At 42.5% G+C, this 26025-nt stretch overlaps 2 protein-coding genes across 5 annotated transcripts in view; both read right to left on the reverse strand.

Moving 5' to 3' along the window:
- Nucleotides 1-6276: 6276 nt before the first annotated feature.
- Nucleotides 6277-16658, reverse strand: LOC120370209 (exocyst complex component 1-like). The gene is made up of 4 exons (XM_039484569.1): nt 16544-16658; nt 13073-13203; nt 10165-10341; nt 6277-6453 (listed from the first exon to the last, which is right to left on the reverse strand). The coding sequence occupies exons 1-4, from the start codon at nt 16656-16658 to the stop codon at nt 6277-6279; spliced, it is 600 nt and encodes a 199-aa protein (XP_039340503.1).
- Nucleotides 16659-19549: 2891 nt separating this feature from the next.
- Nucleotides 19550-26025, reverse strand: part of P4HA2 (prolyl 4-hydroxylase subunit alpha 2) — a 49571-nt gene continuing 43095 nt past the window's right edge. For all 4 annotated transcript variants that reach the window (XM_039485904.1, XM_039485902.1, XM_039485901.1 and 1 more), the window contains 3 exons: nt 22430-22498; nt 21434-21530; nt 19550-20043 (listed from right to left, as the gene is read on the reverse strand). In XM_039485904.1, the coding sequence (XP_039341838.1) occupies nt 19973-20043; nt 21434-21530; nt 22430-22498 (237 nt within the window). In that variant the 3' untranslated portion in view covers nt 19550-19972. The remainder of the gene's footprint in view (nt 20044-21433; nt 21531-22429; nt 22499-26025) is intronic.

The raw sequence follows: 26025 nt of genomic DNA on the forward strand, positions 1-26025 counted from the left end.
GCAGTCTTCCTATTCACTGCCTCATAGTGCCCCCGCTCAGTGGCTGGCAAAGGAACCCAGGCCCACCCTCTACTCCAGGCTCTGCGACCCTCTAGCCTGCAGTCAAGTTGTGTTTCCTTGTAGATTTTGCTGCCTTTCCCTGAGCCCTGTCCTACCTTCCTGGCTCCCCCCACGTTTGTCAGCCCAAACACACCTCCCTTCTCCCAGGGAGCGACTGTAGACTTTCCTAGCAGCCCTGTCTACTATCAATTTCCTGCCTTTATTATCCCAGCCTAGTGCCTTCCTCCTCAGAGGGGCTCCCTCATTCAAACAGGGGATTGTTTAACCACCTCATTCCCCTCAGCTGTGTCTTGTTGGGTTCATTAGTCCCCTGCTCAGTCTGCATTAACCCCTACTGGGCAAGCGTGGGGTAAAAACCCCATCACACCCTCCTCAAAAAGCACTCCTGAGCTGTGATGCCTACAAAAAAATGTGACAATGGTTAGGCTGCTGCTGTGCAGAGCGCACTGCTTGTCATACAGACCAATATTGTCTCATTGTTTCCTTGTACTCCCTAGTCTTTCTAGAACCTTCTGTTGTTTCACATTTAAATTGTAAGCTCCTTGCATCAGGGACTGTTTTTTTGTGTATGTGTACAGCTCCTGGTATAATGGGTCCTGATCCTTGACTGGTGCTCCTGTACACTACATAGGGTGACCAGACGTCCTGATTTTATAGGGACAGTCCCGATTTTTGGGTCTTTTTCTTATATAGACTCCTACTACCCCCCACCCCATGTCCTGATTTTTCACACTTGCTATCTGGTCACCCTAACACTACAGTAATACAAATACAGCATCGATTAAAATAAGGTTACGGATTTAGAACTCAATCTTGCAAACAGTTACGACTCATGTGTAAGTTTTTGCAGGATCAGAGCCACCCAGAAGAAGAAATACTACAAATCTTAGCTTGTGAGCAGCATGAATTGTCTCCTGGGTTGTAAATGTTTTCAAATTGACATATCAGGGAAAACGAATGCCTTTTTATAATGTGGTTATAGGTAAATTCCTCAGAGACTTGAAACCAAAACAAACCACTTTAAACCAATACTTCTGTTCATTGCTGAGAATCAGCTACCAACTGTTTTCACACACGTTTCTTATGTGTAGAGCAATATGAAAACATTCCCATATTCCACATTGGCACGACGCAATGCATTGTCCCTTTTGCTGTGGTATGCTGCTGTGACACAATGATCCAAAATACAAATCCACCTGGCAAACTGACAATGTAGGAATTAGATTCAAGCTCATGCATTTTAACAGCTCTGTGCTGAGTACTACATCAACAGTTAATGAATTAGCAGATTTCACGCCATGTATTGATGGGACATATTAACAATGATATCTAATGATCAGTGGATTAAGAAATCCATCATGTGCATTGGTTTAGCACCATCCGTGTCTTCACAGCTACAGATCAGTGCAATGCACTGGTCAGATATTTCATGTCACTTGCGTTAAGTATGTGCAGACTGCTTTGGCCACAAACAGAACTGACAGTGATTGAAATGACAACTTCCAATAGATCACAGAACTCTCAGATAGTATGAGCAGTCTCAGTTTGGTGGTTAAAGGATAAAAAAGCTCACCATCCGCAATCGCCTCTGGACCCATTCAATATTGCTGCTATTCCCAATGTTGAAATTCACCTGAGCTTTTAAAAATGTTTCTCATCTGCCACTTTACACGCTAACCCTTATTTCCTATTTCCTGTTAGTAAAACCATGCTGGTTATCTAGAAAATCCAAGTTATCATTTACTCAGAGCAAAACAAACACATGATAAACCACAATGATATATTCTCTGTAAAGCTTCTTACTAAGAAGAGCTGAAAGGCTGCTGTTTTTCATCATGAGCAATGCAATTATAAGGAGGTAATGCTAGGACTACTTTATGAAAATGTATTTACTAGATCAGATAATGTTACAAGTCTTTCCTACTTGCACTTCCCAATCAGCAAAAACTGATTATTATCTGCAGTATTTTATTAGGGATATTTTCTCTCTTTTTATTGATTTGCATGATACACCACACATCCTTTGTTTGGAGATGACTCAAAGGGGTGGGAAGTTCAGTTAATCAGGGTGCAAATAGCTATTACATGACAATGCATTTTATTAAATATTTAGCCAGTTCAGGCTGTTTGAATATATTTAAGTCTATGCCAATGACAGACCTACTCATTACACATGAGTTAAAGAGATACTAATGCAGTATGTAAAATTGGGAGATTTATTCATTCTGAATTTATCAAACAAAAATTGTCTCAGTGTCAAATAAAATATGCGGATACTTTCCCTACCCTTGAACCCCCGTTCACAGGAGCAGTCCCCCTGGCTTCAAGGGAATTACTAATTTATTAACTTAAATCTGAAGAAAAGAAAAAGTATCTGCAAGTGTCCATCCCCCGAATTAAAATACGCAGCACTGCTCTCTTTGGCCCCGGCAGTTAGTCAGAGTTCAGGGCCTTGCAGGGTTGTTTCCGTCTGGAGGAGAAATCGATGATGCATGTCAGGTATATCGTTGGTGTGCCAGTCCTATTTCCCTGACAACTGGAGAAACAACCAACAGCAAAGAGTTCAGAAATCCCCATGTCTGCTACTCCAGCCAGTTCAGTGCCTGAGGAGCCGTGGCTCTTTGCTTCCTGTCAGGTTCACACTCATCATAACTGTCTCCTGGCTTTCCGCCTCCGGACATCCCGCCTGCAATCAATATCCTAGTGACATCCCTGTGTTTGCAACCAGGGAAACTGCTCAGTCCACACAGCTTAGCTCTGACCTGCCATGTGCCTATTGCCTTGGGCGGTCATCCCCATGTTCTCCAGCTGTTTGTACTACACAAAGGGGCTTGATTGCTCCTTCTGTTGAGCCTGAAAGAGTGCTTGGGACACCCATTCATTCAACAAGGCCCAGGATTGTCTTTGGCTCCATGACTCACGTACTGGCAGTCATTAGCAACTTTCAGCATAACAATACTATGCTATACTATACAGGACTGCCATATATAAGGGAGCATCTACTGAATCCCTGAGACCCTCAGGTCACCCACCACCTTCTCAGAAGCTGGAGGAAACATTTTTGGCATTGCAACATACCAGGGAAGATTAAAAAAATCTGGACAGTGACAGATCAAAGGAGGAAGCTAGTTCCAAAGGCCACCATCAGGGAGCACACCTTGCTGTCAGCTCTCTCTTGTTTACATCAACCTGGATTCAGCTTAAGCACTTCCGTTGACCATGGCTGTGGTAGGAGCACCCAGGGAGAGAAATGACCTCTCAAGCAGGAGTCCCAGACATTTAGGGCTTTCAATCTTCATGTACAGGCCCCAGACTTGCTGGTATAAATTGGAGGAACACCATTGACTTCAGTGGAGTTACACCAGTTTATACTCTTTGAGGATCTGGCCCTGGCATGTAGGTCAGGATTGCTCTGATGAGTGGAGAATGCAGGATCAAACTGTATGATTTCATATAGAGTTTTCATCAGGATTTCCTCCCTCTTGCAATTCTCTTATTTACCACCATTTACTGAATCCCAATCACACTGCAAGCCAGCTTTGGAGAGGACAAAATAACTGGCCTCCAAGCAGAACCTCAGTCCACAATTATAGCATGCAGCCCACAGATGACGACAATGTGAATTGCTGCCCAATGCCCACAGTAGCTTCAGACACTGCATTATTCCAAAATGACTTCGCTCAAACCACCAGTCAGATCCATAGCAGAAATCCAGCTCAGTAGGGCTGATGTAGCTGGAGCTAGGTTCTTAAGGAGTCACCATTAAAGCTAGTTGAAATTTAACAGGAAAAAATGGGATTTTCTTGACTAGCTCTAATTACCACCGAAACCAGAACCCTCATCATCAAACCAAGATTTTGAAAAAACAGGGGTCTAAAGTGAGGCTGCTAAGGACATGTTTAGGCATTTCAGTGCTGGGTACTCAGCACTTGTCCAAGTCAGGCCACGGTGCACATCAAAAATATCTAAAATGCAGGAAATTGCACTGGCATTTCACCGGTGTCCAGGGATGGGCCATCCCACACTAGCTCTTTTGCAGCAGACCTACACCTGAGTCCCTCTGTCCTGCAGCCTGTGTCATCATTTGCACCTGTGCCAAGTGTAAAATGTTAGCATATGAGAATGACAGCATTTTACACCAACTTCGGTGCTCACCTTGCTCAGGGTATGTGGTGATCACAAGGTGCAGAGATGCAGGGCTAGAGTGTCTGTAAATGCTTTGCCCCTAATGGCATGGAGAGATGGGGATAATTTCATATCCCCTCTCGAGTCTCTGAAGTATTGGTAGGGAATTTCAGGAAACACATGGCATGCCTCAAAGTGTGGCATAGGGTTACCAACCGTTCCCTATTACAAGGGATGTCCCTTAGTTTTTCCATCTCTGTACAACAAGGTCGGGAGTTGCTGAATGCTGCAAAAAGCACCAAGAAATACCGCTGGTGAATGTAGGTGAGTACTGCTTATTATTAATAATGATGACAATAATAACAATAATGGTAATAGTAATAATGGGAGGAGGGCTGGGGTGGGAGTGCTAAGAAAACAGCCCCCTTTTTAAAAATGCAACATTGGCAACCCTAAATAACAGGCAAAGCAGTTCCGAGAACCTGCTCCATCACGCTTTCTCTGACAGATTTAATTCAGGCCACATGCTGCTCTGCACAGCTATGGAAACAGCATTGCTATGTTAACAGAGAAACAGTCCCATTAATATCTATGTACTGAGAGCCTGCCCTCCCACCCTTACACACGCTGAGTAGTGCTTATGTGCCAGAATAGATTGTAACTCTCCTCTCTGCCCGGACTGAGGGATGGCACGTAGCTGCTTCATGCCAGCTGCAGTGCAGAGAATGAGATGTAGAATCACAATTCTTCCGCCCTCCTAGGCACAGTGCTGTGTCCCATCTGCCCCATCCCATTTGCTCACAGGGAGAACTATCATCCAAGTAGGTTCTACTGGTCCTTTCTCTCTGTCCGGGGGCCCAAGAGACTAAAGGGGGGGCCCTTTTCCCCTGCATAGCCAAGCAAGGGCTATGCCAATCTAGCCTGCTGTGAGTAGCGCCATTAAATTCACTGGGACGACCCACATGAGTAAGGGCTGCAGAACCAAGCCCCACAGGAGGCCCTGTGCATTGGAGTCTTCCCTGTACTTTTTAAAACCAGAGTTTGTACATGAGGTTGCCAATGAACAAGGTCACTGCTGGGGTAATGGGATCACTAACAGAGTTTCATTGTTTACTTTGGCAACAATAGAAACTCTCTATAAGCCAGAGTCCTATGACATCATTTCCTTTGTCTGCTGATTAGAAACAGCTCACTCCCTTGTAGTCCAGAAACAGAGGAGCATGGGTGGGAAGGAGACATGGGTGGGTTCAACTCAGATCTGCTTGTGATAAAGCAACATACATTCCAGGCCTGTATTTTTTTCTGCCTTCTTTTAGAAGCAGCACTGATAAAAGTCAGAACTGTAATATGGATGAAGGATTTCTGGCTGTGTAATGTGAACTAGGCCCAGGCTGATGTGGCGATTTGAGAGCCTCCTTCTTCACGGACAGCTGTGCATTCCCCAAATATCTGATTGATCACAATGGTCCCTTCTGGCCTTGGAATCTATGAAAACCTGAGGCAGGGCCCAGGCTGTGCGTGCAGTGTAAACACACCCTAACAAACCAGGTATTATGTTTAATGGAGATAATGAAAGCCCTTACATACTTGTGGCTGAGTTGGTAGTGTTTCATTTACTCCCACCCATGTAAGAAATAGGGGAAAGAGAAGAGAATCAAACCAGAAACAAGAAGAAATACTACATTGTATGTTAATTGCACTTTGGAAGATTATTATAATGGCTTCCACTGTCAAACCACCTGAGGTTAAGACGTTGTGGCGTGTCCTATGGAGGGATCAGCAATGCCACATGTACAGTTGTCCATCTGGAGCACAGGCGTTTGATTCTGTCCTTGCCAGCTAGGCAGCGGCTGCACGACTTGGAAGGGAAATCACGCACAGCTGCCACACTGCCAAAGGAACAAGTAGTCCCACTGGGACTAATTATCATCCCCAATAAGCTAATGCTTGAATCAGAATAACTACGCTGACTTCTCCTACTCCAAAGTGATGAGTCATTTTGAGATTCTCTACCCTTCTCCACATTTCTTACATGGGCAGGAAGAGAAATGGTATGGCTGGAAATAGAAAGACCACAGATGACTCAGCAAGTTACCCCTTAAGCCAGATAGCTGGGAAAGCTTTTGCATGTTCTTTAGCTCTCTCTAGCTCTGTTTCTCTCAGGTTGGCCCCTTGCACTGGCGATGGCTGAACTTCAGAGGCATTCATTTGCAGGACAGCCATCCGCTGACAAAAGCCGCAGGCATAGAAAAGGTCCAGCTTCTGTCGCTGTGAGTGATGTTACAGAACCTGTAGTCCCTGAAGAATTCGTGACTATGATGGTGGCCGTCGCCATTCACTCTCCTCCGAGATTTTCTCATTTCCATGACACTTGAGACTGAAGTGGAGCTTTGTTTCTGACTGACAGCCAGTGACTGACGAGGCTCAGACCCAGCCATGGAATGTTACACACATACATAAAAGGCTAAAAACAAACTCAAGACCCATCTTGTGCTTTTACTGTACATGGGAGTGGAGAGGCCTACACATAAGTTGGGGAAGTAATTGGGGCTACTCTTATGAGGAAGGTAAGCAGGACCTGGCCCTTGGCTTGGATAAGACTTCTCCTGTTGTTTTTTTTAGGGCTGTCAAGCGATTAAAAGAATTAATTGTGATTAATCACACAATTAAAAAATTAATTGAGATTAAGTGCAGTGTTAATAATAGCAATACCATTTATTTAAATATTTTTGAGGTTTTCTACATTTTCATATATATTGATTTTAATTATAACACAGACTACAAAGTATACATTGCTCACTTTATATTTATTTTTGGTAATAAGTATTTGCAGTGTAAAAAAACAAAAGAAATAGTATTTTTCAATTCACTTAATTCAAGCACTGTAGTGCAACCTCTTTATCATGAAAGTTGAACTTACAAATGTAGAATTATGTACAAAAATAACTGCATTCAAAAATAAAACAATGTAAAACTTTAGCGCCTGCAAGTCCACTCAGTCCTACTTCTTGTTCAGCCAATCCCTCAGACAAACAAGTGTGTTTACATTTGCACGAGATAATGCTGCCTGCTTCTTATTTACAATATCACCTGAAAGTGAGAACAGGCATTCTCATGGCACTATTGTAGCTAGCATCTCAAGATATTTACGTGTCAGATTTACTGAAGATTCATATGTCCTTTCAGGCTTCAACCACCATTCCAGGGGACAGTCATTCATGCTGATGATGGGTTCTGCTTGATAACAATCCAAAGCAGAGCGGACTGATGCATGTTCATTTTCATTATCTAAGGGTACGTCTATACTACTTGCCGGATCGGCGGGTAGTGTTTGATGTATCGGAGATCGATTTATTGTGTCTCATCCGGACACAATAAATTGATCCTGAAATTGATGCCCGTACTCCACCTTGGCAGGAGGAGTAAGCGGAGTTGACGGGGGAGCCACGGCAGTCGACTCGCCATCGTCAGGATAGCCAGGTAAGTCGAACTAAGATACTTTGACTTCAGCTACGCGAATAGCATAGCTGAAGTTGCGTATCTTAGTTGAACCCCCCCGCTAGTGTAGCCCAGGCCTTAGTCAGATGCCGCCAGCAGAAAGTTTATTTTCTTTTTTGGTGGTTTGGGTTCTGTAGTTTCTGCATCAGTGTGTTGCTCTTTTAAGACTTCCGAAAGCATGCGCCACACCTTGTCCCTCTCAGACTTTGGAAGGCACTTCAGATTCTTAAACCTTGGATCGAGAGCGGTGCTAGCTTTAGAAATCTCACATTGGTACCTTCTTTGTGTTTTGTCAAATCTGCATTGAAACTGTTCTTAAAATGAACATGTGCTGGGTCATCATCCGAGACTGCTATAACATGAAATATATGACAGAATGTGGGTAAAACAGAACAGGGGACATACAATTCTCCCCCAAGGAGTTCAGTCACATATTTAATTGAAGCATTTAATGAGCATCATCAGCATGGAACCATGTCCTCTGGAATGGTGGCTGAAGCATGAAGGGGCATAAGAATGATTAGCATATCTGGCACATAAATACCTTGCAATGCAGGCTACAAAAATGCCATGCAAATGCCTGTTCTCATTTTCAGGTGACATTGTAAATAAGAAGAGGGCAGCATTATCTCCTTTAAATATAAACAAACTTGTTTGTCTTAGCGATTGGCTGAACAAGAAGTAGGACTGAGTGGACTTGTAGACTCTAAATTTTACATTGTTTTGTTTTTGAATGCAGTTATGTAACAAAATAAAATCTACATTTGTAAGTTGGACTTTTACAACAAAGAGATTGCACTACAGTACTTGTATGAGGTGAATTAAAAAATACTATTTCTTTTGTTTATCATTTTTACAGTGCAAATATTTGTAAGCAAAAATAATATTCACTGATTTCAATTACAACACAGAATACAATATCTATGAAAATGTAGAAGAACATCCAAAATATGTAATAAATTTCACTTGGTATCCTATTGTTTAACAGTGTGATTAAAACGGCGATTAATTGCGATTAATTTTTTTAATCGCAATTTTTTTTAGTTAATCGCTTGAGTAAACTGCAATTAATCAACAGTCCTAGTTTTTTTCCATTTGCAATAACAACACACCAAATGCTAATCCCAGTCCTCTTGTTACCTCCTCATTTCGCATTAGCAAAAGGAGCGGGAGTATTATCACTTGGAACAAGGGTTGTCATTTCAGCACAGCAGGAACTACAACCCTGCTTGAAAGAATTCCTTGCTACAGATTGAAAAGTTGAATGGTCTAATTTTTCCAGTCCACACAGGGGACAAGAAAGAAGACAACAAGCTACATGTACGAGAGTCTGAAATGATCCTTTAATAAAAGACATTCAGTCTGCACTGTGGGATAGACGGCGGAGCATGTGAAATGCCTGGGATTACAATGAGGGCGTGTCCAGGATATCTGTTTTTGATCCATGTTTTGTTTCAGAACATTTGGAAATAATATTTCTTAGCACAAACACTCTGCAAAACAATTGACATTTATTTTCTGGTTTAACAAGCAAAGAACTTCAGATGGATAAGTTTCAAAACAGGGTTCTCAACCTTTTTCTTTCTGAGGCCCTTCCCCCTCCCCATATTATAAAATTTCCATGGCCCACCTGTGCCACAACAACTGTTTTTCTGCATATAAAAGCCAGAGACAGTGTTAGGGGGCAGCAAGCAGGGCAACTGCCCGGGGCCCCATGGATGGGGCAGGGATCTGGGGGGGAGGAGGTCACGAAGAAGGGGGGGTTGGATGGGGCAGTGAGGGGCAGTCAGGGGCGGGGGTTCCGGGGGCAGTCAGAGGACAGGGAGTGGGGGGGGGAATGTGGATGGGGCGGGCTCCCGGGGGGGCTGTCAGGGAACGGTGGGGAGTTGGATGGGACAGGAGTCCTGGGGGTGGGCCATCAGGAGGCGAGAATCAGGGGAGGCAGATGGGGGTGGGGGCTGGGCCACCATACAATTTCTAAAGCCAGATGTCGTCCTCAGGCCAAAAAGTTTGCCCGCCCCTGCTCTAGGAACTATTTAAATTTCAACAAAAAACAAAACAAAACAAAACAAACCCCTGCTTTCTCATGCGACAATAAAGACTTGCTCCATGACAATTCCATATGCAGAATGGTACCACGTGGGCAGTTTATTAGACTTAGATTTAATTACTTTGTTGAAAGTTTAGCATTGAACATGCAGTGTACACAATGGCCCAGATTCTAGTCTCACTCTGCACCAGGTGTAACTCCACTCCCTGTGATGCAATGACTTCAGATTGGTATTGGTGTAAGTGAGCTCAGAATCAGACCTAAAGTATTCAGAATAGAGGTCGTTAGGTATAACATAAATTAGGTCATTTTTAATAAGGCTCAAGCTCAGAGCATTGCACCCAGTTGTATTCCTATAAGCAGCCCAGAAGGCACGCACAGTTCAAAACCTGCATACAAAGTTTCAAGGTAAGCATCGTATCTTCAGATACTTGGAAGAGTCCAGTGTCGCTCAAATAATCGTCGTCAAAATTCACAAACTCGATGTCCCTTCTGTAGTGAATTTTACTCATTTTCCGTATGCACCGTGTAAACGCATATTTGGCTGCAGTGCTGAAGGCTTCCCAGCTATAAACATGTTCAAAATGCATGTCAAATTTCGGGTAATCCTACAAATTAAAACAACAAGCATTATGTAATCCAAGAGCTGTCAGCCAGCTATGAGAAGTATAGCTATATAAGAAGTATATAGCCAATATGCAAGACACATGCTGAGTAGTATTTCATATTTATATTACTGTAGCAACCAGAGGCCCCAGTCAAATTAGGGTCACATTGTACTAGATGATATATGAAACACAGACAAAGGGATTGTCTACATTACCAGCTGGATCGACAGGCAGCGACTGATCCAACGGGGGTCGATTTATCGCATCTGGTCTAGACGTGATAAATCGACCGCCGAGTGCTCTCCCGTCGACTCCGGTACTACATCAGGGCGAGAGGCGCAGGCGGAGTCGACAGGAGAGCGTCGGCTATTGACTTACCACAGTGAAGACACCGCGGTAAATAGATCTAAGTATGTCACCTTCAGCTACGTGTTGCGTCACTTAGATCGATCCCTCCCAGTGTAGACCAGGCCAAAGATATAGTCTCTGCCCTGAAGAATTTACCATTTCAGAGAGCGAGATCCTCGGCCCCCATTCCATCTAAGGCAATGCAACCCACCTGGAAAGCTGGGGTTCCCTTGCTGTAGGGGAATTCTCATGCTGTGAAGCTGGCATAGCTGGCTCCACGTACCTGCTCCTCTTGGTTTAACGGGGATGATGAAAGCAGGTTGGGGCAAAATGGGAGCCAGGGAAGGTGGGACCAGAGCACAGCATGTAATTGAATCTGAGCCCACTCTAACTTGCGCTGGAGGCTGGTTTGAGTCACGTAGAACCATCTTTGCCTGCCCCGCTCCAGCTGAGGATTTAGATGTAAGGACAGAGTGACATGAAGAGATGGGCAGAAAGTCTTAGACGTGTAGTCCACTGATTTGGGCTACTGCAGATAGTGGACAGTAACCATATGGTTGATTGTATTCTGAATATTTACATCTGTTGTACACTCATAGTGTATTTTTTCTTGTAGGTTTCCTTCCTCCACCCAAATGGGCAGAGTGGTGCATTAAATGTTCAACTGTTTCTTATCTTGTCTTCTTCCCCCCACCAAAGCAACCAAACAGCCAAAGTATCTCTTCACAGGCCAGCTGCTGACCAGGGTTTGGGCTTTTCAGATCTTTCGAGCTGGAGTAGATTTCACATGTGAACACCTGCGGGAAGAGCATGTGCTACGTTGGCTGTTTCCCCAATCAGACTACTTTATTCATGCCAGAAAAACCAATCTCCTTTGGTATCTGGGATAAAGCCCAGGACTTAGTTTCATAGGACAGTCAGCACTAATGTGGCCATCCCACCATCTGTTCACCTGTAGGCTACAAATTCTGTTCCATAAGAGGAATACAAGCTACCCCTGAGGAAAACGACTGTGGGGTTAAGTGACTAAGGTGCCTCTGGAAAGTGGCATTTAGAAGCCAATGTAACCTAAGTGCTTTCGAACGTTTTACCTGGCACCTTGGCATGGAAAGAACTGGAGTGGGGGTGAGAGGCAGCACACACTGAGATTTCATATGCCAAGACAAATATTCAGACAAAAAAATATCTGAAAAGGCCCGACTCTCACCATTGCTAGACACTGATTTTACCCAAATCAATGCAGCTGAAGTAGGTAACAACTGACAGACCTTTTTTTAATGCCAGGCCACTCCTTGATAGAAAACCACAGTTAAGCATCTGTGACCCAGAAACCTCTTAGTGCCAACCGGCAGGGGGCAGAGCGGGGGTCCATAGGGGTTACGGCCATCTCTGGCGTCTGACACATGCATTCCAGTTCACCAAAGAGTGTCATGTGAAGTCTCAGATAAAAGCTGGTGTCACCCTGGTTATTGTTGCGAAAGGCCAGCACGAATGTTGTGTAAAGACTTATGTACATACACCGAAAATTGTGAGGTCTGTGTTTAGAGGCTGGTCACCTGGAAAGGGGAAATCAGGTTTCCTGTCAGACAAGAAATGTGTATCTAGCTGGCTGTTTACATATAAATCAAGTATTGTGTAGGCTGAACTGAATGTGTGGATTTCAGACAGGAACTAACAGGAAGAGAAAAACAGGAAGGGAGGGAAGAGAATCTTATCTGGAGGTCCCCATCAAAGACTTGCTCTACTGTACTTGGTGGACAAAGGATACACACCTTCACCCTTCAGGGAGGAAGCAAAAGGACAGTGATTTTGCTTCATGACAAAGGGGTCTCAACCAGGCTTGGCTGGAAAAATTGCTGGAGAGAAATTCAGGTGAGAGAGACTTCTGCAGTCAGGAAGTTAACTTGTTCGTTAAATGTAATCTCTAGAAAGCATGTTAGGATTTTGCTTTATATGTAACCATTTGTTTCCAACACTCTTACTCACTATCGCTAGAATCTCTGTCCTTTGATGATATATTTGTAGTGAAAAAAAGAATAAGTTCAAGTACTGCGTGTTCAGCGACGTGCTGGTCCCCAGAGTATCGTACAAGCTGGTGTGTCCTGTTCCTTTGGGAATAGCAGGCCTGGTGATTCTGTGAGAGTTCAATGGGAAAAGGGCTGAACGCTGCAGGGAAATGCTGGAGTTGGTGTGTGCCTAGCACTACCTGTATGGAAAGAGCGAGGCCTGCTGCCACAGACTGGTGGTTTCTGGGAGCTGATCCACAACACAGACAAGATCACTTCCTGCTAAGGGCAGGTGGTGGTGAGGTGCCTTCCAAGAACCTTCACAGTATCCCCACAAATTACCTGTGAGGTAACCATCACAGAGCAATTCGACTTACTTGCATGGCCTCTTTTCCATCTATCAAGGTTAGATCTTTCAGCAGCCACATACAATCGATTTTGTACTGAATGCTTGTCTTCTCCTCTACAGTGATCAAATAAGTGATTTTCACATCTTTTTCTCTGGTAACTGGGACAGGAAATAATAACAAACAACATTAAATGTAGAACAAAGAAAAGTACAAATATTTCATTTAGTGAACATGGGGAATCTGGATTTTTAGGTGGTTTCCCCTTTCAACTGGAGGGATGCGTTGGCTGCATAGTGGTTAATGAAATGTGTCTCCACACATTACAGTCAAGCCAGGGTTTAACAAACCAGGTGTCTGAACTTGCTTTCCATTACTAGCATGGAGGGAAATGGGGTGGTTCATCTTCTGCCTACACACTGTAAAATAAGAGGATGCCTTTCCGGAGTAGACATAATCCACATGGCATCAGCATCTGTCATGCACAGGAGTTGGCTGTTCAAACACAGTGAGAAAACTTCCTTGCTGACATAACAGCTCCTGTACAATCTGAAAGCATTTTTACAAAGCTCCCCTAAGTCCTTTACACGCACCCTCTAGCCCTATATGTATGGAGCCAGACGGACACTTGCACAGCCCAGGGTCAGTGTGGAGTCACACCACCCCATGTTAAGTGGCATAGTGTGCACATTCCCTTGGAGGATACAGCATGTACCCTCTGACTAGCTAGTTCCGGCACAGAGTAGGGACGAGGGCAGACAATGCCCCTCTGCGCCTCTTCCTTTGAGTTGCCTAGTAGCCTGGGGTTTCAAGGATGGAGTGGTCCCTATGCTCTGCTGAGTGCAAGGACTACAGTGTGCTTGGCTTCTGCATGAGGTCACCTGAGTAACAGCCAGCCACAATCCTACCCTGTAGGAAACACTTCACCACTGAAATACAGCCACATCTGGGAACCGGTGCACAGCCAGGAACTGCTGGCTAAAGGTGAAGGACAACTGCTGCTGTTACAAAGAATGCCATGGGAACACTGAATTCCATCCACAACAGACAAGACTTCGGTCTTTTGAAGTCTCAGCTACATCCTTCCCAACAAAGGTCATGGAAATCAATCGAATGATGCTACTATCTGTGGCTTCCAATACCAGCATTTTGGTGTTCAACCATCTCTCTCCTTCCTGTCCCCATAGCTTCTCGTATGCTGGGCTATTGGTAGTGCTAGAAAACAAGTTCAGCTAGGTGATAAAGTGTGCGTTGCATGTAGTGAAGGTTATGAGAGGAGTAAAGCAGTCCAGTCCTCAAAAGACTGACACCATCCACAGTTCTAGTGGATTTTAAGCAATTAAACACATTCAATTAATGCTGCCTAGTATTAACAAAAATAACCCAGCCATAAATTGCTGTTTACATCAGCTGTTGGAAACATCAAGGTTATTAAACTGTCACAAGATCATAGTCATGTTAATGCAAACCATACCGAGTCTATTTTTACATGCTTGAGATGTTTGGGTATGAATATGGCGTTTGATCCACCTCCCTTCAGGGGTGTAACTTCCATCATGGTTAATAGGAGCTGGACAGGACCAGGAAGTATGCAGCAAGAATGACACTCTTCTAAGTGGGGAAAACTGTGACTAACTCGCATAATTGGGCCCTTTCAAATGAACAGATGAGCACTGTTCGTGGATAGAGATAAATATTGTGTACATCGCTGTAACATCTGACAATGTGATGGGACTGTCGGGATCACAGGAAGATCACACTGAATGACAGAGGGAAAAAAGCTATTCAGTTGTATCACTGAAACCAGCCCCTCCCTGGGACAGGCATAGTCCACAAATAACTTTGTAGAGCTAGGTAAGAGGCAAGTATCAAAGGCTGCCTTAGGGGGAACTGTCTTGCTGGTTTGCTTTTCTCAGACCCTTTAGTGTAATTTTGCTTTTTGCATTTTCATGCATGTTTTTTATATCATCTTGCAGGACATATTGCTGTTTTATATTGATAAAGTAAAAGCATTTACTTGTGGGATGGAGATATTCTGCAGCCTTGTAGGGAAAAAACCCTCTTTGTTCAAAGTACACAGGCCATAATAGACTGGAAAATGATTCTATACCATGCTACATTTGCAATATGTCACTAATGCTCACAACAGACAAGTGTGACTTGTATTGTATTAGCATGATTTGGGATTTAGCAACCAATAACTGGTAACATTAGCCCGATTAGAAATAGGCTGTGCCTCAAATTTATACACCTTTAAAACCATTATCGTGTGATAATTCATGTGCATTACATATCAGTGTGTTTTACTAATCATGAATATAAAATAGCTGAGGAAAGAACATTTAAGGATGAAATTATTGCTTTAATTTCAACCTTTTAAGTATTAAAAAAACAACCCACCCCATCCAAAAAGCCCACCCCCAGCATCAAATATTGCATTTTTCAATTAAAGTCAAAACCTGGCTGACATTGAAGATAGTTGGGAGCTTTAAGTAAATGCACATAGATTTCATTGAATTCTGTTCTCTGTCACTAGACTTTTGAGTTAAGTTTTTTCCCCTCCTCCCATTATCTTCTAGCAAATCTTCACTCTCTTTGGGTTGATGAATACATGAGATACGACTTTTAACACTAACTTTTTTCATTATCTTCTAAAGGTGGAGTATGTTTGCCTGGAACATTGCCAATAGTGAGGTTATTGAGAACCCTGAAAATAATTAGTTATGTTTAAAAAGACCAGGGAGCAGAATGGTGGATGCAGAGAGCTTTGATATTGTCACTCTAAATCGGCTTTGAGTAGTGGCCAAGGAATTATTTAAATAAAAGACCACTTTCATAAGAATTGCCATCAGAGTCTTCTCATTATGAAGAATTTATCAGTAACAATATGGAGAGTCAAAAGGTATTTGCCAGCTTAAACATGATGCTTTTCTTATTCACTCCAGAATGAAAATATATTCTCGCAGAGGTGAAGCAAGTAATTGGAATTGTGTGGCTCAGATCCCAAATATTCTCCATGAAGTGTCACCGGTTTGTGGTATCAATTCCATTGCAAAATTATATCATTATGAATCATTTATAGAACACTGCAAATCTCCATAGTGCTTCTACAGACTAAGAGAGACAAAATAAATACTGTCTATCCATCTAAATGTGCAGTTAATTTCAAGGGGAAATGCCATCTATTAAAAAGCAGTTAAGTGTCAAATGTATTACTTTAATATTGTTAACAGCTTCTTGTCAAATGTTCTTTACATTTCTAGACAAACTTGGCTCTAAAAAAATGCCCTCTTGTTTAAACCTGATGTACTAACATCCCCAAATTACAATAATTATGGTAAATTGAAAATGTAAAAAAAAAAAAAAAAATCCCATTCAGATTACTAGATAAAAATAGCTGCTGTTATGTGTTACACCCTGTGAAATATAGAAGCATGAGCAGCGTGTTTATGAGACAGAATTCTATCAGGTTAAAATAATTGTGTGAAGAAATCACCATACCTGTAACGCACAGATAAAATCGCTCCTCTCCCTGCATAGTGGAAGGCATTGATAACTCCAAGAGATGCACAAGCTTCTCTCTTTTAGGTCTGAAAACAATGTCTTGGAGGCTCATTTTTAGGCTTGCTGACATAGCTAGTCTATCTTCTATAAAGCCAGGGAGCAGAATGGTGGATGCAATCCGACAAGCTGTGCACACATCTCCAAGTGTACTGGACACCCAGGAGTTTGAGACATTGTTTTGCACAAAAGCCCAGACTCTCCAGACCTAATAGATCAATACTTTACAAATCAGATTAGCTATAAGAGTATACAGTATAATGAAGGGCCATGCCCTGAGGGTTCAAACACTTTCATACACACTCATTCCACCTCTTTCTCTGCAGGAGAGGCCGGAGGCTAGGTGAGCGTATCCGTTATGTATTATACGCATTTACCTGGAAAAACAGGAGCGAGTGAACAGAAGTCAGTCTGGTGTGTGAATTACTCATTTGTCTAGCCCAGCCCTCTTGGTGAAGATGGTGTGACTTGCAGTTTTTGACTAGAGTTCTGATCTGGTCTGTTGGAGCCTATATACATGGTAATGGTCATTCTAGAAATCTATAGCTACAATAGATTCTTCTCCCACCCCCTAAAATTCAAATGAGTTAAACAAATCTTAGGTTTTGGCCCATCTCTGTTTCATCCAAATGTTTGTGGGTTTGCTATATGCTGCACACATTGGTATAAAATAAAGCACATCATTTCTTGTGTTTTTGTTGTGCTTAAGAGATTTTGCCAACACAGCTACAGCTCATCAGTGGAGTTTTCTGAAGAAACAGCCAGAAACCACAAGAATTCTTAGCAACTCTTGTGGACAAGAGCTGTGAAAGATTACAGGAAAACTACCTAATTGTAGTCAATAGTTCTGTGTAAAGGACACCGCAGATTAAAGGGGATTGCCCTCAGGGTCAAATAAACAGGGGTTCTGTTCCTGACTGCTACTGAACTCACTATGGGACTTGGACAAGTCACAGAGCCATTCTATGCCTCAGTTTCCATTTATAAAATTGGGACAACACTTACCCAGCTTTGAGAAACACTCAGATTTTCAAGTGGAGAGTGTGGCGTATTGCATTTATTACCATAGGTTTTGTGAAAGTGCTTACGATTTCACATTACTTACTGCAGCTGTTTGTAGGATAAAGAGATTTCTTCACAAATAATTATTCAGTGAACAACCCTTCCCATCCACATCGTTCACAATGAATGATTCAATCAGCTCTATTAGTTTATCTAACCTTCCAGCCTTCTCTTCAAGGGTGTATTTGCCTCTCCTGGTGAAATGAAAACTTATGATGAGTACTTTATAGAATCAGGCCTAAGCATGTGCCAGACTTTAAGCATGTAATTCCACTGAATTCAATGGAAATATTTACATGCTAAAATGTAGGCACGTGCTGAAGCTTACTGCTGAATCAGAGCCACACTAGCCTACCATCGTACCAAGGATGGTGATGTCCATTATACCTGCTATATGAAATCCAATATGCTCTAAATTGCTCTTTCCCTAAGAACACAATCTAGTAGGTGTAGTGCTTCCAGCCCTCAAGAGGATGTTGATAGATAATTGTTTTAAATATTAGTTCATTCAACAGTTACTTTACAAATGTACAATGGAGAAGAAATCAATGTTCATCTTATGATAACATTATGGGGGCAATTAGGCATTGTGAGTTAACTGAATTTTCTGTCTCTGAAGTCTGTCCTGAATGTCAAGGCCATTCCCGTTAGTCCAATGTATTCTTTAAGCAGTAATGTAGGGTTTTACGGTTCACTCTAAGGAGTTCACTTGAAATCCCTAATACTCCATATTCACCCTCATACCAGTACTGGCCAAAAGAACTCCCATTGAAGTCAACCTCCCGGCACATCTGCACAAGAGTCAGCCACAATCTGGCTCTGTATTTCTTAATTTTTTCCTCAAAACATTTCTTCTCAATTCTGCTAGATCTTTTGTGCTATTAACTCCCCATAATTAATCATCTCCTACCTTTTTAAACTGAATTGTAAAGCACCTAAATACAGATATTAGGCCCCAATTTCTACTGTCTTGAGCTTTGTGTAGTCTTATCCTCTAGCCCTTGCCCCTTTATGAAACCATTGTGATTTGGAAGCACTTTACACTCCCTTCACATGTGTTCAGTGACCAACACAAGATGCAAGACAGGTGGGAATCCGGCTCCTTGTGTGTCTGGTACAGAAGAAAATGATAATAATGACCTGAGCACAAGAACACATGCCCCAATCTATCCAGGCGCTTAAGCACCTGCTTAAACTTTGCTAGTGAGTTGTCCCATTGACTTCAAGTTAAGCATTTGTTCAAGTGCTTTATTAGATCAGGGGCTTCCTGCAGCAAAAAAGCACAGTACTATGCAATGGAAACGTCTACTTTTGGGATGAAAAAGTCTCAAAAATTCAAAGGCTCCACACAAAAATAATGAAAATGTTTAAAATCGTAACTAGAGACGGTCATAAATCTACCTATGTATTTTTCAAAGATTTTAGCTTTCCCATATACAATTATTTCCTAAGATAATGGAAGCATAGGAGCTTATTGTGTTGTACATTCTTTTGTATTTCTTATTTTAAAAATGAAAGTGACAAGTCTACATTAACTGGGGCAAGCTTGGGCCCAAATCCGGTGGTTCTGACTCAAGCAACACATCCACTGAAGTCAATTCAGACAAAGGTAAAATCCAGGCCAAGACACAACATTATAAGCATGTTGTAAGATTTCAACACAGCTACACCAATTTACACGATGGGCTCAGTCCTGCAAGGCACTGAGCACCCTGAACTCAGTCTGGTTTCACTAGGAGGTGTGGGTGCTCAGCACCTTTGTGATCGAGCTCTGAAGTTCTACACCAAATCTGATCATAAACATTTCTAAATGAAGCAAATGGTCCAGACCCATCGATAAGCCATGATACAGCATTAGACACAAGTTGACAGTAGAGGACATAATTATTATTTTTTGAAACGGCATTTATTTGTTAAAACTTGCAATCCATAGAAATACAATAAATTTAACATGTACACAAAACTTTGGTTCAATGACATATTTAACATCTAAAACATCTGAGGAATGAAAGGCACAGGACCAGGCGCTCAAATGCACTGAATCACCAAAAGTGCTGTTTGCACTGCTATGATGGAAGAGAGAAATTGGGAGGGTGTGGTGAGAAGGTGAAACTGGAGGGATGGGGGAAAATAATAGTTACCAAGTACTGCCAAGTCATTACAGGCTTTTGCTTCTTTCACTTCTAGATGTGACATTCTTTTTAAAAAGTGCCAGAGCTCTTTCATAATAGACGGTGGATCATTTCTTAGAAATGAACTGAAAGAGAAGGAAAGGGACACAAGGAAGAGCTGGTAGCAGGTTGGATTTCAGTCAACCTCTGTTGACCCACAAGGTCTTAAGAACTCATTCCCTCTTTCGTGGAACCATTTGTTTGAAACTGTGGAACAAAGAGATAAATTAGTTAGAACTGCACATAGAGCCTGCATGTAACCTTCAAAGCTTGGTTTCTAGGGATGAAATTTTGTTTGGATTAACAAAATGAGGTGGTTGAACTGAATGGTTGTGTTCCTCCTTCTCCCACATAAGAGCTAAAGAGACTCAGGGGAGGGGGTGCAAGGTATCTTTCCAATTCCCCAATTCTGGGGCCAGTCTTAACTTACAGCAATGATAGCAATATTCCCCTTTGCATTATTCTGCCAATTTGGGATCACCCCACAGTGCGGGGTGCTCTGGTAATTCTCCCTCTGCAATGCCCTTTATGCTGGAGTGGGAGAACGGGCTGCAGAGAGGTCTACACCACCCAGTGTATTCCCATAAATATTCTCAGCTAATGAATCCACCTTCTATATTCCAGCACAAAGCAGCTGGATAGAGGATTGAGGATGTGGACTTTTGTTCACAGGCTGTGGAGGTGAACATCTGAGGCCCAAAGGCAGAATTCACTTTCCATTGGCCTGATAACATCAGAATCTATTTACTTCCAGAACCTGTTGTAAAACAGTCTATTTTGAATAGGTGATGATGAAAAAGATATTCCAGTGCAAGGTTAGAATTAGTTGGGGGACACACACATGCCAATTGCTTTACTTAGGGTGATCTGAAAGTAACCAGTTCCTAAGTACATTGCAGAAAAAGTTCTTCTCTTTGGGTTCCATTTGATCTTTTCTTAATTGTGGTATTTCTCATAAGTGCTCTGGAAGTGTCGTGCAGTAGAAGTTGTTCAGATACTATTTAGTCAAAAGTACATTGTCACTTTCCAGGTCACCAGTTCACCTAATGAATCCACCTTCTATATTCCAGGCAGAGTATGTCACCTGGGGATATGACAAGAAAGGGACCTCTGTAATTACTTAGGTCCCTATCCTGCAAACACTTATACACGTTTAACTTTTAAGCAGGTAAGTAGTCACACCGACCTCAGTGGGACTACCTGCACATTTAAAGTTAAGTCCATCTATATGTTTTCGTAGGATCAGTGCCTTGAACCCCAATCATCCTTGATTTTCATGGCATCTGGATCTAGAGATGTACCATATTGAAGCAGCAGCCTTATAAGTGTTCTCAACATGAAAAAAAAAAAAAAGGACATTCACAACATAGAGCAGAGAATGCAATAACTGGGTGTCATGTGTGATTTTTATTTGATGCAACACTGGTGGAGTGATGTATATTTATGACTGAAAATGGCAAAAGTGAAAATGGCAATGTCAAAGCTACAGAATCCTTTTGAAGGAAGTTCAAATAATATTATCTTTTCACTGAAAGGAGAATGTATTAGTCAGCTTGCAATTTTTGTTACTAAAGGCAAGTAGAGGACAATGACTTACCCCATTTGCACCCTACTAATACTGGGCAAGCTGCATGCCTTGTTCGATAATCACCCTCGCCACTTCTGAAAAGATTGTACCAAAACACTGCTGTCCCCTGAAAACAAAAGTCTGGATTAAACAAAGTTCAACGCAACTATCCAGAATGTGCATATGTGAGAGAGGGTATGCGAGAGAGAAAGTAAAAACACCAAATACCTGGCTCTTAGGAACTTCAAGCTTGTGGCTCACTGCTGACAGTATATCAAAATGAAATAATTTAAACTCCAACCATTCATTTATCTCACCTTTCTCTTTGCTCTACTGAGCTTCACATCTGTTCAATAAAAAGCCTCTCATTCCATCCCTGCCATAGTGCACTCTGGGTTTATGGGACTGTCTATATCTTCATTTAAATTGATCCAAGGGTTCCCTGTTTTATTCCTATGACAGGATGTCAGGAGCTACAACTCTGCATAGGAGAGCCACAGCTGCTGTGCTCATTCACTTGGGCAGCCAAGTTCTTAGCTCAAACTCATGCATATAAATCGGCTGGGACTTTTTTGCAGTCTGAGGAAACTAGGGACAGGGACAGGAGAAAACCTAGGTACTGCCACGCTAAAAAGGAAGCTCAAGATGAGGTTGCTTTTTGTTCTTATTTAAGCTAACAAAGGAAAACCCTAAGGAACGGGCAGATGATGTGTTTAATATCTAGTATGGGTGTACTGTGTCTGGAGCAGGTAGTAATCTTACCTGCATGCAATTCCTTCCCTATTAAAAGCTACCCTTTGTAGAAATTGTTCAGATTGTGTACAGACTGCCATTCTACAGCCCCCCAGAACCAGGTTTCGTTGCTTTCTATAATGGCAATACGCAGGCCCATCATCTAGTGCAGCCCTAAGTAAGTCACTACCACTCGTACCATATAAGTGTATGACAGCAACAACGTTTTCTCTAACTTTAGTGTGCATGTGGGGAAAGAGGGGAGGGAGTATGTAGAAATAAAGCAGTTGTTACCTTTTGGGGCCAAATTGCAGCCCCAAAGTCTGGGAAAACTGTAGCACCTCCAGCTTCTACATCACTCATCTGGGAAAATAAGTTAATAAAGTCACCATAACATGAATATTGTATGATGCAATGTCAGAGCATGCAAATCACAACCACTGAACCGGTATTAAAGTCCCCAAAGCACCAGTGGTAACACAAAAGTTATAAACCATACACTGTATAAACAGACAATTAATTACACGGAGGATGCTGAATTTGAAGTGTGAACAGAACACATAAAACTTGTGTGACAATCAGGGTCCAGACACCCCAAAGGGAGACGAGCGAGTCTGAACCCCAAAGAATGAGCAGTTGTTGTATACAATGTTATTGTGTATAAAAATATGCCAATTAAGGTTTTTATGAAAGCTTATAATGTTCTGAACTTGATGGTCATTATGAGATATGTATACAGGGTATGGTTATGAATCTATGTATTCATGTATGTACAATAATATGCCCCTGACTATGGATATGATTTTGCTATGGTAAAATTAAGCAAAATTCACAGAACAGTCTTGGTAGAAAGGCCAAAGTCAGTGTATGGTCACGGCAGAGCTGAAGCCAAAGTCAGGGGCTGACAGCCTGAGCCCCGCCATCTGGAGCTGACGCCGAAGCTGAAGCCAAAAGTCATGGAGATGTGTTAAAGTCATGGAATCTGTGACCTCCATGACCAAATCATATCCTTGCTCATAACTAGTACTACAATTTCATGTATACCTCTCAAGCTAGTTGTTTACACAAAACTAACTTCAAGTACCCATCCATTGTCCAGCCCGGCAAAGATAAGGGTGGACCATTAGAATTAATGGGAAAACACTGAAACAACTTGAAACTGAAAAGAAACCCCCCGTCTTGCCAAACTGAAAAAGGAGGGAATTTCCCTCACCATAAATGAACACAATCTGAGGACACATCTACACTTAAAAACGCTACAGCTTGCACCACTGTAGCATTTTAATGATGATACTTTATCTCAATGGAAAGAGCTCTCCTGTCGGCGTAGTTAATCCACCTCCCCGGTGGGAGAGGTTCTCCAACATGGTGCCATCTACACAGGGGTTAGGTCGATATAACTATGGCGCTCAGGCATGTGGATTGTTCACATCCCTGAGCAACGCAGTTCTCCCAGTATAGGTCTGTAGTGTAGACCAGATCTGAGAGAAAGAACCCCTACCCCCGCAAACCCTGTTAAAAGGAAAAGGGTTTGAAGTGAAAGGATCCAGAACTGAGGGACAGTCTTGAAGGCCTGGGGCTGTTTGTGAACGCTGGATTCCCCCCTCAGGGCTAGGGGGCATGCTGGGAAACTGAGCAAAGGCAATAGGCAGTTGTATTAGAAAAGGGATTTTGTCAGATGAATAAATATAAAGACCTGAGGCTGGGTCTTTATGTTTATTTTCTGTGTAACTTGTATGTGTTTATCTTCCTTACTATTTCATCTTTGAATCTGTGGTTTTTCTATTAAATAAACCTTTTATTTTTCCCCCCAAACAGGTTGTGCAAACTGCGTGGGGCGTGTCTCCGAAAGTTAGCTGGTAACGGGGGAGCAGGTTTCACTCCTTCAGGTGTGACGAACCACAGGGGAAGAGTCTTAGCGCTGGTCTATACTGGGAGTGGGGGAGGAGAGGATCGACCTAAGATACGCAACTGCAGCTACGTGAATAGCGTAGCTGAAGTTGGTGTATCTTAGGTCGACTTACCTGGCTGTGAGGACTGCAGCGAGTTGACCGCTGCCACTCCCCCTTAGACTCCACTTCCGCCTCTCGCGAGCCGGAGTTCCACAGTCGATAGGGAGCACGTTCAGGGATCGATTTATCCGAGTCTAGACGAGATGTGATAAATCGATCCCCGATAGATCAATCTCTACCTGCCGATCTGGTGGGTAGTGAAGACCTGCCCTTAGTGTCTGGTAGTTAAGAACTTGGAGTGGATGGATTTGGGGACTCAGAATGGGAAAGGTTGCTGAGAGTGAGTAGGCTGGTGGTAGGCAGGGTGAGACCGTTATGCTTGTAGGCTTGCTATTGGTGTCAGGGCTTTCAGCTACAGCAGCATAGCAGTAAGGCACCTGAAATTATAAGGCAGGAAAGTGAGACAACCCCTTACTGGTCTGGGTGATCCTCGGAATGTCTCAGCTTAGACATCCTTTAAGGCTCTTAAAGTAGCCAAAGATTTTTGTTCACTTCACGTGTATATGTTATACAGAGAGATGAGGTAGGTGAGGTAATATATTTTATTGGACCAACTGCTGTTGGTGAGAGAGACAAGTTTTTGAGCCACACAGAGCTCTTCTTCAGGTCTAGGAAAGGTACTGTGAGCGTCACAGTTAAACCCAAGGTGGAACAGATAGTTTAGCATAAGTTGTTAGCTAACACGTGTTGTAAGGGACCATTCAAGATAGAGTGGCCTGTTAACACCTCTGCAATCATAGGACAAAAAGAGGGCATTAGTGCATTTCAGGTTGTTGTAATAAACCATAAACTCAGTGTTTCTATTCAGTCCATCTGTTCAGGCTCATCTTTTGAAAGGTTGTGAGGGTTTCCTTTGAGGATGAAGACTGATATGTCAGAAACGTCTCTATGTATTTCCATTGATTTCAGTGGGCTTTAGATCAGGCCCCCAGTGAAGAGGTATAAAACTGGGTTTGACTTCAAAGAGAGCAGAATCAACAGCCAAACCCCTATTGCCATCAATGGGAGCAAGATTGGATCTTGTGTTTTGTAAATATTACCACCCCAAATACCATCACACTTTCTCATTTTGATTTGGTCATTATTATTACTTTAGTGTCCAGCTTGGTACCTACAATAAAAGGGCACAGGATGCCATTGGCATTAGGGGCCAATTCCCTCTCTCCCCAATCTAGAAAGCATAGTTCATGCAGCTTTGCAAATTAAAAACCTACATTTCAGCAACAAAACAATCTTTTATAATAGGCACCTAGGACATAGTGCCATGCTGTACATGTCCTATAATAAGGGAAATTTGCTGTTGTACATGTAGAACTGACGATGTATTTCATTATTATTATTTGAAATCTCAGTCAAGGCTGGTCAGAAAATGTGAAAAGCCAATATGAGCCATGGCCACTGAAATTTCATCCTAACTAACAGACTCATTTGGGACCACGGTTTCAGACAACTCTTTCATTGTTTCAGTCAAGTTGTGTCTGGTTGTTTTTATAAGCTGCACTTGACATTTGAAATATCAGCTAATTCAAAACATTTTGCAAATGGGGTGACACCTACCCTGTATCACCCACAAACTATACTATATAACAGGACTGAAGACCCAAACTATTGAGATAATGATCAGATAACCTCTATGTCACTGTCAGAATAAAACAGCCAGGAAAACACAGCCAGGGCAATATACAGCTTGGAATCTGCTTCCAGAACTCCCATTCATTTCAGTGGGGATGAGTCAGGGAAATCTTGTGTATGTGGCCCTTAGGTTCCATGCTGGAAATGCCCCATAGTAACATTTTCAGTACTTGCACTTGTAGCAGAGTTTCTTAACTGAAGTAGCATTTTGTTAGTTGTGTCTCCATTTGCAAAGGCGATAACTAC

Source organism: Mauremys reevesii, linkage group 8 (genome assembly GCF_016161935.1).
Source record: "Mauremys reevesii isolate NIE-2019 linkage group 8, ASM1616193v1, whole genome shotgun sequence".
NCBI lineage: Eukaryota > Metazoa > Chordata > Testudines > Geoemydidae > Mauremys > Mauremys reevesii.

Excerpts from the sequence above, each read along its gene's own strand:
- LOC120370209 (XM_039484569.1), bottom strand. The coding sequence starts at position 16,658 with ATGAGCCTCCAAGACATTGTTTTCAGACCTAAAAGAGAGAAGCTTGTG. Across the intron at positions 10,342-13,072 it reads ATGGAAAAGAGGCCATGCAA|GATTACCCGAAATTTGACAT; the intron begins GTAAGTCGAATT and ends TTTAATTTGTAG. Across the intron at positions 6,454-10,164 it reads GCGACACTGGACTCTTCCAA|CGACAGAAGCTGGACCTTTT; the intron begins GTATCTGAAGAT and ends CATCACTCACAG.